The 11,609-nt window shown below is 40.5% G+C and overlaps 1 protein-coding gene across 2 annotated transcripts in view; it reads right to left on the bottom strand.

The window, feature by feature from the left end:
* Positions 1-10,856, bottom strand: part of iffo2b (intermediate filament family orphan 2b) — a 28,261-nt gene extending 17,405 nt beyond the window's left edge. Inside the window, exon 1 of one of the 2 annotated variants that reach the window (XM_008408557.3) lies at positions 9,842-10,856. In XM_008408557.3, coding sequence (XP_008406779.1) covers positions 9,842-10,308 — 467 coding nt within the window. In that variant the 5' untranslated portion in view covers positions 10,309-10,856. The remainder of the gene's footprint in view (positions 1-9,841) is intronic. The other variant, XM_008408559.3, reaches the window with a different exon arrangement.
* Positions 10,857-11,609: the final 753 nt, after the last annotated feature.

The raw sequence follows: 11,609 nt of genomic DNA on the forward strand, positions 1-11,609 counted from the left end.
AGGATCAGTTTTTAGTGCAACTTGTTCATTCTAGGCTGCTGTTTTTCCTCCCATATGTCTGTTTAGCTGCCTGGATGTGGGTGACAGCTAGTGGTGGGATGTGTCCCTCCATCCAACACATCCCACCACTGCACTATTGAGTTGTGACGTCCACACTTTTGTAATTTATTCCAACCCGTATTACAGAACAAGCATAATAGCTTTCGGTTTCTGGCTGACGTGAGTCACACAATCCAGGTAACTTTGGTGTCCTAAAAATCCCACCAAGTGGAACTTTGATGTTCAGGTTTCTGTGACTGGAAAAGGAGCACAGACAACAAGCTGCAAGCCTGGGCCACATCTGGGAGTGACACTTCACTAGAATATAAAGGAGGATAAAAGGATGTTCGCTGCTGGCACGGATCCTCTCTGGTCAGGGTGTGTGCAGTGAAGCTATCTGACACATAATAGAGCCAATAGACATAACTACCACAATAAGTACTTTCATGACTTTCATGTGCACACACCTGTATCTTCACGTCTTAATAGAGCGAGTGCAACTGAATGGAAGGTCACTAAGGGTCAAATCCAGAGATGAGACGGTTTCATTCAGGGAATACAGAATAAAATGTTACGCATCTCAAGGCATGAATAGCAGCTTTTTTGGACAACTTTCATCAATGAGTTCTTGTTTAATTGTCTGGTTTGCTAATTGTCTTTATGTTCAAAGACTGTGAACTGAATACATTCATATTTATTAATTATTTAAGTTCTGAAATCCTTATAACCTTTAGAGTGGCACCAATGAAGCATCTGATGATTCAGTCAACTCTCCCTTAATTCACCCTGATTGGTGACGGGTTGGTTAAATAGTAAAAAGAAGACTGATATTTTTTTACTACTTAAAAATGTATTAAAACTAGCACCCACTGTTATTGACTATGAACACATGACTCAGCATCTACTTGAATCCCCTCTTTTACGTTGGATGTAAAATCAGATACAGCTTTAAGCATAAATAATTTCTTGTAATTAATGTATTGCTAAATTTAAATCTGCTTTCTCTATGCAATAATCTGCAGTATTTTTTTCCTTGTAATTTAAAAATCATAATTGGTCAAACCTCACACTGAAAATTGTTAGAAAATCCAATGTGTATTTTTTAGGTATATTTAATGAAACCAGACAATAAATGCAGCTTAGATATATTGCAGTTTTCTAAAAATAGATATTTTTTAAATATCACTAGTGCCAAGGTTAGAGCCAAGAAAATCATAACAACACTCATTTGTAATTTGTAATAAATACTTTATTTTGTTTGTTGATCACTGTTTTTAGGAAGCTTTTATTTAGTAATCCATGATATTAAAACTGGCATATTTATCCCATATCTCTAAAATAGGAGAGAGAACAGAACGCGCCATTCAAGGCAGGCAGTTGATTTTCATGAACCAGAAAATGGCTACAAAAAAAATTATTGCTCTCCTAAACTTGCCCATATTTGCAGTTCAATCAATATTTCTGAAACAGTGTGAAGGAAATATATGCCACCGACAGTTTATGAATTGAATCTGTTGCAACCTCAAAATTGGTAAATAGATTCAAGGAAAGACTTGCCCAGTTGGTTGTATTTTAAGTCGGGCGCTGAGACGCACCGAGTCAGATTTAACACCACTGTCAAGACTCTCACATGCCACCTTCCCACCGGCACCAGTGCAACATTATATATGACCCTGCTATGTGCATGTGATGGTATGTTCAGTCCATGAGCCCGAGGTGCCTGGAAAACAGGCTTTTCCTCTGTTATAACAAGACTTTGAAAAACAGAGGCTATTGAGTGTGCATGCTGGATCAGCACACACAGGTCCTGAGAATGGGGGCAAGAGCTTCAAAGAGAGGATATACTTTGTCCAAAGAGAGGACAAGGTATTTGTTAAATTATCAAATGTCTGCAATTAGAAAGACGCTAATGGGTTTTACTAACTTTGCTTACAAAGACTGCAAGACTCACAATAAAAACCTCTTGTAGTATTTTTTCACTTTATAAGACAAGTGCCTTTCTGGACTTTTAAATATGGCAGCCAGCCATTGCTCTCAGTTGTATCAATACCTATGAATAATCAACCGCAGGTGCACAGCAGCAACTCCAAACATGGCAGGCGGGGTGAAGTGAGAGGAAAACGGGAACAGAGGAGAAAATGCCTACAGATTACATTTCCTTTCATTTGTTTTTCCCCAGAGATGCTAAAGTTGCTCACTTTTTCTAGGTTGTGCTCCTTCTGTAAAGTAACAGAACCGTCCCTTTATGCCTCAAAAACACATCTTTATATAATATTTTAGTCTTCTTTAAAGTATCGGTGGCTCCCCGACCACCAATGGACGGACTTAACTAATAAAATGTTGTTTGCAAATTAAAATAGTTTCCATGTTTTCCTCAGCTCTGACCAGCTTCCCTGTCCCTGCTGAGGAACCCCACAGCCCACAGCATGATACTGCCACCATCATGTTAAACAATGGGGGTGGTTAATTCAGGGTTATGTGGATTGTTAACTTGTTGTTGTCTCAGTAGCATTTTGGGGAATCAATAGCAAGAAAATCATGGATGAAGTGATAGACAAGATACAAAAACTGTGAGATTATCACAACTAATCCAACCAAACCACTCATCAGAAGTAGTATTTATACTACTCAATGCACTATTTGTAGTTAATAATACAGCATTGTTAAATTGTTTGAAGTGGAAAAGTGGATTAGGTGTGTTTGTAATGAAAAAATGTGTGCTTAGATCTCCTTCCTAATCTACAGAATAAGCTCAATTTCCCTCATGGTTCCTTGTGGATTATGATTAATATGGGACTCATAAAGTAAGAGGGGGAACTCATGTTTGTGGTAATAAAGAAAAGATCACATACTGCAGCCGCGGTTCATTTTTTTATGGTACAGCTATAAGAACAGGTTTACTTTTTTAATAGATCCACCGAGAACTGTAAACATGTGTGAATATGATGATAGCATCAAAATGAACTCTGAATCCGTGTGATGAACAAGCCCTTTATGTATAAAGACAGCAGCTACAGGAGCAAAGCAGCACAAAGCAACAAAACAAAACACACGGCCTCATCTGCAGCTCTCTGTCCCAGAGAACTGAGCTCCGATTCTTTCCGTCCTGCCATATTTCAGCAGCAGGAAGACGTACGCTTCAAGAGGCCCCATGTTGAACGCTGCGGCTGCATGCCAGGGCGCCATGCAGGCCTGGATGGATGTCGGTGCCTCGGTGCTAGGTGACGGCTTAGAGAAAATCCCTGTCCTGAATAGACGGCCTGGCTTGTAAGAAGGGCAGCAAGGAAAAAGAAAGGCTGAACTGCACGTTTCTCTTCATCAGGGGACATAATATTTCTTGTCCAAAAATCTTGAGAACTGATCACCTAAATGCATGTATACTTCTGACCTTCTATTTAGAGAAACCTTAATGTTGTTGTGAAAGAAGAAACTCTGCTGATAAAGACGTGAACCAAGATCAAAGCGCCTAAAAATTGGCTTCGCTGAAATCTTATTGCATTGATCCAGAACACACACATGTGTACACACACACACACACACCACATTCAGCTGTATGTGAATTATTCATGTCGGAAGCAAAGGCCTGCAGACAGTTCTGGTTTGCTTTGTGTCCTGTAAGCTGCAGGCGGTGATCCAGCAGCACAACAGATTTTACAAATCTAAAAGCAGCAGAAGTCGAAACCCTCACAGGTTTCTGTGATGTATAAAATATGACCATGGTAATATTATTAAATTTAATCTTTTTCTACATTGCAACGTGACAAATGTCACATGCAATATAACTGAAAAAGATCTGTTTGCAAAGGAAAAAAAGCGCAAAAACCTGGTTGCATAGGTTTTCACACCCTTCAGCTTTGTTTAAGAAGCTTTTCATTCTATTTGAGCATTCATTATTATTTTGGTAGGAGTCTATCACATTATGATTTGCTAATGTCTGCTCTCTTTGGGTGATCTCAGAGTTTTAACTGAATGTATCGCCCCAAGATATGAGTTTGGTTTCATCTGACCATAACACACTCTCCCACTAGGTTCTAGCGCAGGGAGGGGGTCACTCAGGAGATTTTATTCAGGACCGGATTTTTTCTTCAGAAGAAAAGCCTTCTGCTTTAAAACCTTACTTCTTATCCCGGACTTATGGCGAACACAGGTTGTCACATGCAGAACACACCCAGCCTCTGTTATAAAGTACGGCAGCTTCTTCAGTTTTCCTGTTGGTTTCTTTGCAGCCTCCCTGAACAGTTTCTATCTTGTCTTTTCAAAAACTGTACAAACATTTCCAGTTTTTGTAACGTCCATGTTGTCCCACATCTCCACTGTGCAAAAGAATATAAATCCTCATATGAACTTGTCTGTATTGCTCTCCTGACTGACACTTCCTGGTACCGTCTCGATTGAGTTAGCTAAAGGATGCAGCTGAACTTTACTTACAGTTATTTATATTGAATTTAACTGGCAGACAGAGTTAGTTTAAGGATTTGCACACTTATGTGTACACTGTTGAAAGGATTTATCATGGTCTCATTTTCATACCATTATGAAAATCTAACAGGGGTGTGCAGACTTTGAGAGCCACTTTATCTGTGTGTCTTTCAGTAAACCTGATAGGTGCATCCCACGCCTCTGTTCATCAGAAATTCATGCAAAAATGTACCACAAACTGTTCACCATGCAGGGTGTATTCTTAGAATTGACCTATGCTACCACTATCTACATCCATTCGGGCCTTTATTACATGCAAACTTGCCCTCTTTTTCTCCGTATCTGTCTTCCATTTCAGTGATCTACATAAAACGGTCCGAAACTCCTCTGTGCAAAAAATAATACATGCAAACTCTAAACAAATCTGCGAATGAAGACAACTGTCCGCAAGAGCTTTTATCTGTTCCCCGTCCCAGGGTGCTATCAGCTGTCAGACATGTTCATCAGTGCCAGCCGATGTTTTGAAAGCCTTTTAAACACAATGCAGGCAATTACTTCCGAGCCTCATCGACCCAAGTTCATGTCAATTCCAGACCGTAGAATAAGGCAATAGATGAAGATGAAAAGTCCCAGAAAAGTGACCTTATTTATCCTCCTTTTCGCAGTCGTTCATCAATGACAAAGTCGGTAAACCAAGTGTCCAGACACTGTGGCACTAAGGAGGCATGCAAAGTAGCTTACCTGATGTTACATCTCATATAAGCAAAACATTACTGCACATACAAGCTGCTGTAAAAGTATGCAGCCTTGTCTTGCTCATCATCTAAATGCTAACTAACCTTCAAAGAGTTTGGAAAGGTAGTTTGCATAGCTAAATAAATAGCCCAAAAGCAAGATAAAATCTTCCAGTAAAATACTTCCGCCTCAACTCTCCTCTTTGTGGAGAGCAGGGAATAAAAGAAACACTGTTCTGAGGTTAAAAAGTAGATGGATTAGTTAAGGATGTGGGCAAACCTCTTAACAAAAGATTAAAGAGCTTTCTTTTATCCAGAAATACATCCTGTACACCTGGAGCAACAATAATCCCTCGTAGCTGAAAACAGATTTGGCCTATTTACTCATATTAGTGGCAGCTAATTTTAAGAAACAAAAAAGCAAACACTATGCAGTAACACATATTTCTTCTACATATTATATGCCCAGCCTCAAAACTGCAAGTAATAAAATCCTTTCGGTTGTGTTAAATGCATTCTACAAAAAGACTGAAGTGAAATTCTCCAAGGGTTCTCTAGTCTGTCCAAGCTGTATTGTAGGCCAGAAATAATATTAAAGGCAGCCATGGTGAAGACTTAGCACAGTTGACAGACTTTAAAATTAGATGCAAATAAACTGGCAGATAATACACGCCACTTATCAGAATGAAAGTGCCCATAAGCAGCTTTGTGGTTGTTCACATTAAACTGTTTCATTCACTGTAATGTCACTCAAAGAACAGCCTAACTTGCAATTTAACACGTGAAGTAAAAGCTTGTCTTTGTCCCCATAACATTTGCAGATCTAGCAGTTTTCTGTTTTATTTTTTTATATACTGTATATATATCCATGGTCAGTATAATCCAGGCAACTATTTTTCAATTTAAAAAAAAAGCCTTTTAAACTTCTTAATTCTCTCCTTGGGTTACATAACCGAGTTATGAATTAAGGCATGACTGCAGCTGGCCATCGACCCTTTTGTGTGTGTCCGAACTTGTAATACTTTCATAAATCAACAGAGCTGCACCGGAGCACAGAGTTGGATGGGTTGGAGACCCTTTGGGAGCGAGGATGCCTTACAAAGCAGTCTGTATGTGGCACGGGGAGAATCAGAGGGCTAGGTGGGCTGATGGAGGGTGGAGTGAAGGAATGACTGAACACAAAGAGCGCAGAACAGAGAGAGCACAGCAAGACGAAGCTGAGGGACTGAATCCTGAAACATGACTGTAGTAAAGAGGATTTAGTCTGGGAGAGAGAAACAAAATGACCGGGCAGTGAGCACAGTGATGCAATTACTGAGCTTAGCGCCGGGAGGGGATTGATTACAATGATTATCACTCCATAAAAAGAACCAAAGAATGTGTGTTGTTTCTCACTTTTCCACATGAAAAAGAATTCAAGAATACTTTGTAATAAAAATTGATTCAAATAAAACAAAACCTCTGGAAAAGATATTTTAGCTCATAACGTTGAGGAAATTTAAATTTAGATGCTTAAATGTAAAGTAGCAACTGTGCTGAGTCTTCACCATCGCTGCCTTTAATATTATTTCTAGCCTTTGACCAAAATCATATCTGATAAATAAAACCCTGATTAGTTCCATTAGAAAGCTTTAATAATCTGTCAAGTCAAAAGCTTCCATTTCTGACTGACGGGAGGCAGATTTAGGATTTCAGGCAGGATGTTTTCTATTTGGCTGCTTTCCCAGCTACTGTGGGTCATCTCCTCAAGCCGAAATGCACAAAAAAGGATATGCTAGTGTTACAGGGGAGGAGTGGGGAGGATATTTGGTTTCCCAGCAGAGTAGGAGAGCACACATACTCAGGGCAACTGAGTCAGTGGCTCACAGGGAAGTCAGTGGTCGTCAGAGTCGACCTCACCAAGCAGACAGGGGCTTGTAAAAATGCCTCTCTGCTTGAGTCACGATGCTAAACAGAAGCCGGAGCTTCTTGCCAACGACTTCCTCCAGCAGTCTCCCTGCCGGCGGTGACGTCGGCCAGAACGGGGAGGCTGTGGTGAGTCTTCAAGGAAACAACAGTTCATATGACTCCCCAACTGAGCCATGCAAAGGAATTTCCTCCGGCTTTCACATCCTTTATATGGAGCAGCTCAAACGTAATTATGTCTGCCATCTCTTCACTGCAATTACAGAGGAGCTATGTCCAAGTACATCCAACCAGACGTCAACTCAGAAAACACTTCTGTCATCTAGTGTCCTTTTCTTTTCCTTTTTATTGCTTGTTTTTATTTGTATGCTTTCAAGAAGCTGGATTCTAGTTAGTAGTTTTCAGACTAGTAGAAATCTTTCATGTAATGTATTTTTAAAAACATGTTTTTTTTTTCAGCCAGTTCTTGTATCTGACCTGGACTCACATGAAAAAGAGTGGGAAGATAAAAGAATGAGGCTCATGGAGACAAATGCTACATCAGGCCCAACTAAGCCATAAAACATTAGTGGAAGTCATAACAGGCCACAAAGTACAATAAGCAATATTTTTGATCAATTAGCAACATAACCTAGCTTAATGAGTAATAACTTCTGAGATCACCAAGTTCACAGAGGAATCTCTGAATGTCTTCATCTCCAGACCATAGGACGATCTCTACAAATCATGTCAAACCATATAACCTGCAGCAGATGAGCAGCTCCTGATAGTCAAGCTGGATTGTTATGGACCAGTAACTGTGTCAAAGCTCACCAAGGCTCTTAAATAGCTAAAATTGTCCATTGTGTCATTCCTACTTCTACCTTGGAAGCAAAAAAGTGCTGGAGTAGTTTGTTTTCTCTGTGTGTATGGACCAAAGAGCAGCACAGTGTTGTGCCCACCTATGCAGTCGCAACTCTTTATCGGTCAGAAGACAGAATCAAGGCCCATACACTTTTCCCTCACCTACAAGAAAAATAAATTCAGCCATTTGGAAACAATTTTGGTCAGGAAAAACATTGGGTAGAAAATAAAGGACTGCCACCCATCATTCTTTTGAATGTAATGTTTTAAAACTTCAGTTGGCAAGCTACAAGCAACATGCGTGTTAAGAAGAAGACTGCAGGCTGGCTCAAGCAGATTAATTAACCTGCCAGTATCAGCCTATAATACTCCCAGTGTTACGCTACAGTGAGCAGAACAACAAAAGGTACAACGTTTCACACAACAAATGCTTCAACTCTTACCTTTAGCATTTATCTATTCTGTCTATGTACCTTTATAGATGACATTATTATTAATCAATTAACACATTATTTGAGAAGCAGCCAAAATAAATATTCTGTTTTGAATAAAGCACATTTAAAATTTTTAAATGTTAAAAATACTTTAGTTATACTCCTCATCCTCTTTAGGACAAGCTGACAACCATATGCTGCAAATAAATCTCTGGGAATCACCTTGCTGGAGCTACAATACTCTGTCGTTCATGCTCTCTTAACACTGCTTCTTTTCACAGATTCAACTAAAGAAACAAGAACAAATGGTGTCATTGTGAAAGGCTATTATATTTTTCAGGAAGCTATTTAAATTGGAAAATGTTCTAAGTCCTCCTTTATGTGTAAACACAACTCTGGTTCATGCATTGTGCTTTTAGGACCAATTTGTTTCTGAATGATTAATAGCTTAAAGCCAAACGGCTTAGCAAACAGCAAAACATCCCCTTGAAAATGCTCAAGCATTAGAATGAAATAAGTTATGAATGAAAAACCTGGATTGTCTGAAGAAAAACACTGAAAGCCTTCTCTTATGCAGAAAGCCTAATGTAATATTGCTCTAGACGTTTGTGTACAAACAAACTAGGAGATAAACAGAACACAATACTTCATAGGAAAATCTCTAATTATGAATTTAAAAATATTTCTTTATATTTGTAGCATTTGGTATCACCTGACTACAGAAACCAGCCTTTTTAAGCATTTTTCTAAGTACTATTATGTTCTTTAATATAATGCAGCACTGTAAAAAAAAGAAACAAAAATATGTGGAGCACTGTGTGGCTCAGTTAGTGGAGCGTCTAAGCTGCACGTCTTCCCCTTCTCTCTACTTAGTTTCTGTTCATTTACTGTTCAATAAACGTATCCAGAACCTAATAATCTTTGAAGAAAAAAACCCAAAACAAATATGTGAGATAATAAACATCCTTGAATTGAATGATTCAAACTTTAAGCTTAAGGTAAGTGATTGACTTATTCAGATGAACAGACTCACAGGCAATGTCTTAAAGCAACTTTGAGCCAAACCTTTCCTGCACGGCTTAGCAACACAGCCAGGTGTTGTGGGATCCAGACGGGGCCAAGAGGCCACAAAGCAGCCTAGTCTGACCTAGAGTAGATTGAGGCTGCTGCTGCTGCTACTGCTGCTGCTGCTGGTTGGTGTTTGGCTGAGTTGAGAAAGCCAGAGTCACCCTGAGTCAGAGCAGTCATTCAGGGACAAATGAGGACCATGAGAAAAGTGCAGGAGAGTGCAATTGTGAGCCAGATTTGGGCCAGTGTGTCGCTCTGAAGTCCATTCAAATGTTTTAACAGGTTTTAATCTAAGAACAAATCTGGGGCAAACTGAAGAAGCTATAAGTCTGACTCTGACAACCACATAAATAACATAAAGCAAAGACCAAATAAAGAAAAATAAAGATGACTACTCACTTTCTCTTGTACTCGTCTCTCTCTCGCTTCACTTTAGCCAGCACGTTGTACAGAGCCCTCACTTCTGGGGTGATGGTGTCGATCTGCACCCCGACTCCGTCCGGGTGCGTCCACGTCACCCCGGGGCCGTGCAGGGTCTCGAAGCGCTCTCCTTGCCTCCGGATGTGGGTGAAACTCCAAATGGTACCCGGCAGCCTGGACTCGGGACCGTCCGTCTGCACGGCGACCTCCCGGCCGAACAGGTGTCGGCACTGCGGCCGCTGCAGAGCTTGCTGCAGCTGGCTCTCCAGCAGCTTGTTCCTCCGCTCCAACTCGTGGACTTTGGCGAGGAAGCACCGGAAGCGCAGGTTGAGGGTTTTCAGCACATGGATGTTGGAGCCCAGGTCGTTCCGCAGGGCGCTGGTCACCGCGCCGGAGCCGCTGCAGACCGGACCGGCCGGAGGTTCGCAAAAAAACAGGGAACTCATGATGAACGATAACTAAAAAGTAGTAACCTAGCAATGGCTTTCTACGGTTTGACTGCAACAAAATAACCTGTTGTTGGTTATGTCTGCATTTTCCTTCTAATCCCCACTCCCACTGGACGTTTTCTCCTCACAATGCAGATGCTGAGAGCACGGAAGATGGGGGGGACCATCACTGTCACTGCTGGAAGACTCTAACATGGGCTCCTGCAGAAAACACCAAGCCCAAAAAGTCCTTTAGGAGCCACAGAGGGCTTCATCTCCTGACGGGACCGAAGGTTTGACGCAGACCGAAATAATAAGCCCCAGCCGCACTCCTCGTCACCCTCATGTTTCTTGCCTCCGTCTTTGTCCAGATCTGCTGATGCTGCCGGCCGACTGAGGAGGAGCCTTCTGTCCTTATCATCCCCCGGTTCACCGCGGCTCTATCCAGTCTCCATGCGGCGCGGAGGGGCAGGATGCAGCGCCGCAGAGCCCGGCCTCTCCGTGGATCATGTTGCAAAGTGCTAAACTCGGCACTATCACCTTATCAGCCCCTCCCACGTCCCTCCCCGAGCCGCTCACTCTGTCTCCATGACGAGACTCAGCCAAGGCTTATAGCTGGACGTCAATGATGCCGTTTCATTTAGATTTTTTACACATTTTATGTTCAGAACATGCATTTTAGAAGTAATTACAAGTCTGGTTGCTTCTCATTACAGAAAAGTAAAACTTAAAAAAAAATCATTTTAAATCATATCTTCATTCTAAAATGTGCTGTATGGTTATAATAAATGTAATACATACTTTTCTACATCCAAAGAAAGCAATAACCCACAAAGATTTTATATATATATATATATATATATATATATTCCAATATTGTGTCCCATAATTGCATTCAAAGCCAAATCTGGGATGGAGAAGATCATTTTTATCCATCAAAAGTCACCATATGAACAAATAGTAATATTTGCCATGTCAGTTGCATTAAACACAGTTTTATTAATAGTAGGATCCAGAATATCTTTCAATCCCGTGGTTCCCATAAAACTGACTGTTTTGAACTGGACTGAGCTGGATTTGGCATTTAATCTGATCACAATAATAGGATTCAACGGGATTGCACTGAATTTACATGCAATGCGCAGAACTCAATATTGTATTAGAATATGAATTAAATCAGTTTATTTAGACTATTAAGTGCTTTGTATCTCTATGGTTTTCTTTTGAGAATAAACTCTACTGATCTCACTTTGCAACTCTCTTTGGTTGCATTATTAAATATCCTGTGGAAAATACAATAAAAGCATGCAACTTTGACG

This window comes from Poecilia reticulata, chromosome 5 (genome assembly GCF_904066995.2).
Source record: "Poecilia reticulata chromosome 5, P_reticulata-male-v2, whole genome shotgun sequence".
NCBI classification, from domain to species: Eukaryota; Metazoa; Chordata; class Actinopteri; order Cyprinodontiformes; family Poeciliidae; genus Poecilia; species Poecilia reticulata.